The sequence below is a fragment of the Lolium rigidum genome, chromosome 7 (assembly GCF_022539505.1).
Source record: "Lolium rigidum isolate FL_2022 chromosome 7, APGP_CSIRO_Lrig_0.1, whole genome shotgun sequence".
Lineage (NCBI taxonomy): Eukaryota > Viridiplantae > Streptophyta > Magnoliopsida > Poales > Poaceae > Lolium > Lolium rigidum.
Window position 1 is genome coordinate 277,823,730 of NC_061514.1, and position 8,556 is coordinate 277,832,285.

The 8,556-nt window shown below is 43.2% G+C and overlaps 1 protein-coding gene across 1 annotated transcript; it reads left to right on the forward strand.

Moving 5' to 3' along the window:
• The first annotated feature begins 1,004 nt into the window (after positions 1–1,004).
• On the forward strand, positions 1,005–5,820 carry LOC124676062 (trehalose 6-phosphate phosphatase RA3-like). Its single transcript, XM_047212143.1, has 10 exons — positions 1,005–1,250; positions 1,343–1,483; positions 1,586–1,657; positions 2,110–2,205; positions 2,401–2,454; positions 2,637–2,738; positions 2,815–2,962; positions 3,132–3,202; positions 3,326–3,418; positions 5,760–5,820. Exons 1-10 carry the CDS (start codon positions 1,005–1,007, stop codon positions 5,808–5,810), a joined length of 1,074 nt encoding a protein of 357 aa, XP_047068099.1. The 3' UTR covers positions 5,811–5,820.
• Positions 5,821–8,556: the final 2,736 nt, after the last annotated feature.

Here is an 8,556-nt window from a genome sequence, read left to right on the forward strand (position 1 = left end):
TAAACAGAATAAAATGTGAGATGCATGTACATAAGAAATAATATCAAAAATCATAATACCAAAGGCATATAATACAAAAAATATAGTTTATGAGAATTATTATATTGTAGATTTAATTTTGGACATATGGATGTTTTTTACAAATTATTTGGGAAAGCTTTATAAATATTGAGTTTGATTCTAGAACTACTGTTTATTGTGTACGAAAGATGGAGTTTGAGATATACATACTTTCCGACAAGACGTAAGAAATGAACAAAAGTGCAATGAGTATATAGATGAAAACAATATTGACGAGGACGCGAGAGTTATTTCATTTACAAAAACAAGTAGAATTGAACTACACCATGACCAATTAACATTGCGACGTTTGGCCAATCCTTCCACATCATCCTTCGCGCACCATGATCCCCATCACAAGGTGCGAGCACGCGGGACCAAATCAAGCGGCCAAAGTAATTAAGAGTAGGCATGACACCTGGACGGTACCGCTCTGCATCTGCATCAATAACGCACCCCATGTATCCGCCGCTGCACCGCACAAAGGATACCGCTAGATAACATTATTATATCTCAGTTCGTGAACTGACATGGCGTTATCGCAAAAAACACGTAAGCCTATCGCAACACGTTTTCTATGTCGGAACAAGTATATCACCCCACACTTCAACCTCTAGAAGTATAAAAAACCCATATGCAACACAATTAACATGTTGTGCAAATGCTTGAAAATTGTGGATACAAAATGTATTTCTTCATTGTCCAAGCCCCCAAGGCATTTTCATGGAATCATAATTTGACACTCCACATCAGAAATTCCCAGAGGTGGGCCAGCCCTCACACTCTCTATATATAGCCATGGCCTCCACCGCCCACTACCATCAAACCACCTTCCTCTTCCTCCACACTCCCCAAGCCATCGCCATCGGAGCGTCCCCCTCCCCCTCTTTCTTTGCTCCCCGTTGGAAACCACGCATCTTTTCCTCCCGCCGCTCTTCCGTGCCATGACGAACCACGCCGCCTTTGCTGCCGAGGACGCGGTCACCGCCGTGCCGCCGCCGGCGCAGGCGGGTCGCCATTTCTCGTCGTTTCCGCCGCGGAGGGCGCGCGACTGCAGGAAGGCCGCCCTGGGCCGCATGGACCTGGCCGCCTCCGGGGTGCTCAGGGGCGGGTCCCTGCTGGACTCCATGAAGGCCTCCTCGCCGCGCCATGCCAAGTTCGCCGCCGGCGCCGACCACGAGGACTGGATGGTAAGTTGAGACGCACCTATATATCCGTGGCTACGTCTTGGTCCCTCTCACCATCTCCTGAAACTAAGAATTAATGGTGGGCTGAATCGCAGGAGAAGCACCCGTCGGCACTAGAGTGGATCGAGGCCGTGGTGGCGGCGGCCAAGGGGAAGCAGATCGTGATGTTCCTGGACTACGACGGCACCCTGTCGCCGATCGTGGAAGACCCCGACAGCGCCGTCATGACAGAAGAGGTGAGTTTCTTTTTCGTCTCTGTTCTGTTCACAAGCTAGCTCGGTCGCCCCCATGTTATTAATTCTTACCGCGCGGTTAATATTTGTATTGACTCATTGCAGATGAGAGACGCGGTGAGGAGCGTGGCCCAGCATTTCCCGACCGCCATCGTGAGTGGGAGATCCAGAGACAAGGTACATTCCACTGCCCACCAAATACTGTACTGGTGTTGCTTTACATTTTTGTTGCTTTCTTGGTGCCGTAAAAGAAGCAATTTTTTTCTCCGGCCCCTCCTTCCCTTGCAACACCATGAAGCTGTAAATGGAATCTTCCAGGTTGCCCTTTTGCAATGTTTCCGCGTGATTTTATTTTACCGTCCACATGACATGGCCTTTCTTGGACGCGTAGCAGGAGGGACCCTTTGCTTGTTGTTCTTTTTCCTAGTGCTAAATGTGTCCCTTCTCTAGCTTATTTCTGCCTCCATTCCAAAATATCTGCTGCAGCTTGGTCTAAATGTAGATACATCTAGATAAATTTTGATCGTAGATAGATCCATATCTTGATAAAATTGTGATACTTATTTTGTACCAGAGCGAATACCTAGGAATAATTTCACTGAATTTATTGCCATGGTTTACACACACAGGTGCTCAACTTTGTGAAGCTAGAGGAGCTGTACTACGCCGGGAGCCATGGCATGGACATCAAGGGCCCCACTACAGTGTCCAACCACAAGGCAAAGGTCAGTTTGGTTAGTCACCATCTCTTTCTGACTTTCTCTCTAGTCTTTTGTCTTGACTTATTCTCTCTCTCTATGGTCTGCACTTTTCTTCACGACATCACTTGTGAAAAAGACTTTTCCTTGGTCATGATTTGCACACATTTATTTGCATTAAATAGTTCGATGATTTAGTGGTTGTTTGATTTGTCTCTGCAGGCTGACGAAGTTCTGTGCCAGCCGGCGACCGAGTTCCTGCCTGTCATTCAGGAGGTATATAGACCGTATGAGATCATTATTTGTCTTCCTGCCAATTAATCAACCTTGAAAACTGCCCATACTACTTCTAGAGTATTACGACAGATATACTTAAAACATGCGGAGTAAAATACTCAAAGCAAAATACTGTGCGATTTGCTTACAAGTTTTCCTGTCATATATTTATATATGTTCAGGTGTATGAGACGCTGACGGCCAAGATGGAAGCCATCCCAGGCGCCATGGTGGAGAACAACAAGTTCTGCCTCTCCGTGCACTTCCGCTGCGTCGACGAGGAGGTGACATACCGAAGATACAAATGTACACATTGTGATCGCATAATTAACTCTGCCTAACTTCAGCTTATTCATGTAGGAATGGGATGCTCTAGGCAAGGAGGTGAGAGCGGTGCTGGAGGGCTACCCAGATCTCCACCTCACCAAGGGGAGAAAGGTCCTGGAGATCCGTCCCTCCATCAAGTGGGACAAGGGCAATGCCCTTGAGTTCTTGCTCGAGTCTCTCGGTGAGTGATTCATCGCATACTACATGAGCACAAAAAATGTAGTTGTCCATGTTACATTACTTGCTTTTCATAACTTTATTTTTTGAGATAGAAATTATTACTTTATTGCTATGTTCATTATTAAGTGGTGGTGTTAATAAAGTATTTTGTTTGTATTTTTTTCTTGAAGGCTATGCAGGACGTGGCGATGTTTTCCCGATTTACATCGGAGATGATCGCACTGACGAGGACGCATTCAAGGTACGTGTAGTGCCCCGTGTATAAATCATCTTCGCTTTTGCACTACCGCTACTTGGAAGAAAAGCAGATCTATGAGCCATGAACTGATGCTTTTATACCTTTTTGCCAAAAATGAAACTATAGGTGCTGCGCAACATGGGACAGGGCATCGGGATCCTTGTGACCAAGTTTGCAAAGGAGACCACCGCATCCTACTCTCTGCGAGAGCCTGCAGAGGTACATTACTATAAACACAAATATGTGCTTACCACTTTACCAGGATATATATGTTAATAATACTATGCATGCATGTGTGGAATGTAGTAGGCATGCCTATTCTTGTGGACTGTCTAGGTAGCATCTATTATATACTAAAAGCAAAATGAGGATGTTTAATAGAGCCACCATATTAAACCACATCATCTCAACTATTTCAACAGTTGGATTTAGAACTTACGGCTCTGATTTAGTTAGAGATTAATAGTTACGTAACAGTTTTATCTTATTTGACACGGTCCAACTTGTCCATATAATATCTTATTTTATGTACTAACTAAAATAAATATACATAGTATTTTTTAAGGCACCACGATCAGCTCAAAATAATTACCAAACACAGCCAGACGTGACAGGCAACCAACGTTGAATGTCACGTTGGACGTACGGCCAGGAAGCTGGCTCAAAACTGATCGGGAACAAAAAAAATCTAGAGCAGATCAATATGTACTAGCTTTAAAACTGAACCGCGAATAAAAAGCTGCAGTGTTGGTCGTATGGCTGATAAGAATAATTATGCAACATAGTATTTTTTAAGGCACCACGGTCAGCTCAAAATAATTACCAAACACAGCCAGACGTGACAGGCCACCAACGTTGAATGTCACGTTGGACGTACGGCCAGGAAGCTGGCTCAGAACTGATCGGGAACAAAAAAAAATCTAGAGCAGATCAATATGTACTAGCTTTAAAACTGAACCGCGAATAAAAAGCTGCAGTGTTGGACGTATGGCTGAGAAGAATAATTATGCAACACAAGAAAACATGACAGGCGAGGAAGAGAAAAAAAATAAAAGAGCTAGGATGACCACCAGTAGCAAGATATAAGCTACCTGGAAATCATTGTTTCCTTCCGTATTGAGCGTGGACGCTCCTCCTATCTCTTTGTTACTCAACACGGATTCCTGAATTTACTTTCCTATTTAGCATGGACTCTTGCTATTTCTAATTAGCACGTGTTAAACCGAACTACAACAGTTACGTAACTAATAATTTTTCATTAAATCGTAGCCACTAATTTTAGATCTAACTCTTAATATAATTTAGATGGTGTGACTTAACATGGTGGCTATATTAAACATCCGTATTCGAAAAAAAATCAAAACGTCTCGCTTCAAGCGTATACATGTCTTCTACTTTTTATTAATAGAAAACAATTGTATTGATCCATAAATTTTTTGATCTATCAAAATAACTGAAACGAAGGCTAGCAGAGAGATTATGAGCAAAAAGACAAAAGCTTTTGCAAGGTACATCAAAGTCAATGGAAATTTTCAAGTATGTTTTCCTCTTTCACGTTCCTCATGAGAAATGCAGAAAATCTAAACCATAAAGCAATATATACTATAATTTTAATTTTCAAAGATATCCGAGACATATGTGACCGTATGATCTTTGAACGCACTTTATCAAGGGACAGATCTCTTACAAAGGAATGGTATGCTATTTTTTAATTCATGAGCAATAATAAACTAACATAATGACTTAATATGAGCATGTGAAACATTGATTACATAAAGTAGGCCACAACGAATTCTAGATCACATAGATTTACAACGTTGGAAATTATTGTTTAGATTTACAATGATCGGGGATTTGTATTGTTCTAGATCCCATGACATGATCCATAAATTTAATTGAAGTCATTTTGACATATTAAAGATGGTGGTCTTGTATTCGGATAAAAGGAGAAGAGAGAGCTACTTTTTCCTCTCGCTACCGCGATTGTGAATCTCGAGGAATAAACCGACAATGATGAAAACACTCATACCCATGTGTGTACAAAATCCATTCTCAAAAATATATTAAATAAATTTTTACATATGTGATATTAATTTAGCAAGAATTGAAGCTATATATGTATTATTTTTTTATCTAAATGTACAAAAATCAATAAATACATTTTCGAGTTAGTTTTGATACACCAAAACTATACACATCTCCCTAGAAAACCAGCGATGAAGCCCTCGCATTTGCGAGGGCCACCATGCTAGTGTATCATAAAGCAACTATAGGTTGTACTCACTGTGTATGCGCAGTAGAGGTACTAGTTAGGTGCATGCCATATATATGCTCTCGAACTGCTTCTCCTAAAGTTGATTGTCGGGATGAAAAAAAAGCAATGCAAATCTAGATGATGTCAATTTTATTGTAGCCATAGGTTTTAAAATGTAATAAGTGTTCGGTGACTTAGTACAAACTTTCTACCGACCTAGTATTAAATCTTTGATATTTGTTATAGATAGGACAAGTCATGTGTCTATAACCTTGGTCGCTTATAGTGTGCTGTTTCACCATGCAGGTGAAAGACTTCCTGTGTAAGCTGGTGATGAGCAACGGGACAAAGGGCTAGTACCTAATTCATCATCAACCATCTGATAGCTCGAAATGGAGAGCAAGCTATATAATTAAGCTAAATCAAGTCTTGTTTCCTTGTTGGACTTTGCGTTTTTGCTGTTGTGTTAACTAGTAGTAGAAGAATGCATGCATGTGTGTGTGCGTGTGTGTTGGGATCGACATATAAGATCTAGATCGATCGAGCGCGGTGACCCCTAGGCCTTGGCTCTGAAGGTTTCTATTACTGTATCCTTCTGGCGAGGTTCTTGTAATTAGCCTTTCCTAGCTATGACAGAAATGGGAGTGACAAAGTAGACCCCATTTTTCTCACCTAAATCGTTTCATTTGCGTGCTCCTCAACTTGTGTTGTTATTCATCTGATGAACTAATTAAGTTATTGTTATGCCAGTATATGATCATGACTATATATGCATCATGCCATCATCACTGTGTAGAATATATGCTTAGTACAAATTATACTGTGGTTGTCGGAAACGCACATATGGGATCGATCCATCCTGCATTCAGGTGTGAGAAGTCAGAACTACGCACCTTGAGATCAATGCGCATGCAGGCCGGCGGCAGGCGGGCCGGTGCTAGCATGCGACCGATTACCCGAGAAGACGGATCGTCCTCGCATGAAACGCAACTCGCGCTCTCCTTCTCGGTCCATGAAAGAGACGGATGCTATGCGTGCGTAGATCGGTAGATGCATCATCAATGGTATGGTGCCAAAACATACGTTTCCATGGATGGAAAAGGGCCTGATCGACGGAGAATCGGAGCAGTAGGTGCTACTTGGATCGCACCATTTTTCCACGAGTTCCGATGGGTGGAAACGGGAAGGATCCACATACACATGGTGGGGCGGCTGAGCTTTTCTTGTCATGGCGAGCTCTGCTCTGCGACGCGAGGGACCGGACAGAGACGACGGGCAGCAGATCGCAGCTGAGACAGTGCCGATGCCGATGCCCGGGCACCGGAGGGGCGCTTCGATCTGTCCCGGCATGTTCCGGCCTGGCGACAAAAGCCTTCCTCTGCAGGGCTGCTGCAGCGTCTCATTAACTTCGGCGATCAGCCGGTGCAGGAAAGCTATGGCTGCTGCGGCCAAGCTTCCATGGATCGAGTGCAGCAGCCGGCTCATCTCTTGGGAGTACCGGCCGGTACGGCGGTACCACACTACTACTGCTCCTCGGCTCTTGCACACTATACACATGCAGCACCGACCTATACATCTACATCTACCTCTCGTCTCCTTGTCTTAATTTTGCGATCAACTGTGGGCTTCTGCGACAGTAGATCTTCGCGACAACTTGATCGTGGGACTAGTCTAGCTAGCTAGCTAGGGGCCAGCCGGTGTGTGTGGCAACGACCAATTAAATTTTATCTGTATGACAGTATGAGAGCAGTGACATGGTGTGGTCGCTGTTAAATCCTGTTAATGCAGAATAAGCCCATGAAAAATACTACTATGAGCTAGTTCAAACTAAACTAATTCGCTAAAAGAATTTTATAACTAACCAAGTTATGGTTAACTTTGACTACGAAGTGGGCTCAATCGGCGCCGCTGTCCATCCCTTTAGGGCATGCACAATGGTGATGATTCACCTGCCTGCAAGAGGTAGTTATAAGTGATTTTGGTGATGTGGAGAAAGAGAATGAGGCACCGAAAGAGGTAAAGTTCCACATATAGCTATGGCTAAAAATATATAACTTAAAGACAGACTATTGTATACACTATCAATATCATTATCTACAGATGACATGGAGTAATATTACAGACACCATCCGTCTAAACCAATGTACATACCCCTCTATACTTCATTCGGCCCTCTATACTTCATTCCTACACGTGGCCATATTCCGATCGAGCGATCGACTCAGGTACGTTTTGTCGTCGTTGGTCGGCATTGATTCACTTGCAGGTTGGGACATGCCCAAATTTCGTGTTCCTGTTCGATCTTTAATTACAGAGTAGCTAGAAACAGTAGGCAAACACCAAATCACCTTGTCACCGAATCTGCCCTATAGCCGTACATGACATACATCAGCCAGAGTAAGCTAAGGGCATGAGCAATGGTGGCATACACAACTAGCTGCTCCATGTAAAAAGTTGTCAGAAGCAACATGGTTAATTTTATCTCTCCAATGGAAGCTACAACTTTAGTCAGAAAAAAGAGAGAAGGAACCCCACAAATATGACACTATGTATCTCCTTCTCTCTCCAAAAAGCATGCTTTTGGACTTAAGATCCCACTTCTTGAAGAGGAGGCTGCCTCCTCATCCGAACCTACTTTGGACCACCCGAACCTAGTTAAAGGTGTGAGGCAGTAGCTCTAGGGCAGTGCATTGGGCATGCCCTAAGTACCTAGCTAGAGCATACAAGCGTCTTTCCAAACTTGCTTTTCTTTTAAGGGCCCCCTTTTGACCCAAACGAGCGAGACATCCATATGGACATCGCCACAAGCCGATATGGACATCGCGTCATCGCCGCATGCATGAGATGCACCTCCCTTCCATATGCAAATTAGTTACTCTCCGATCCATAATAATATTGCCTCGACATTTAAATTTAAACTAAATTAATGGCACTTATTATGAAGCGGAGGTTAGATTCTCCTTCCTGTTCCATCGAAATTTTTGACCCCAAATTATGAAGCGGAGGTTAGATTCTCCCTCCTGTTTCACTGAAATTTCTGACCCCAAATTAGCTTAACTTAAACACACAATCGGGGCAAAGACATAAAGTACAGCAGCTAGAT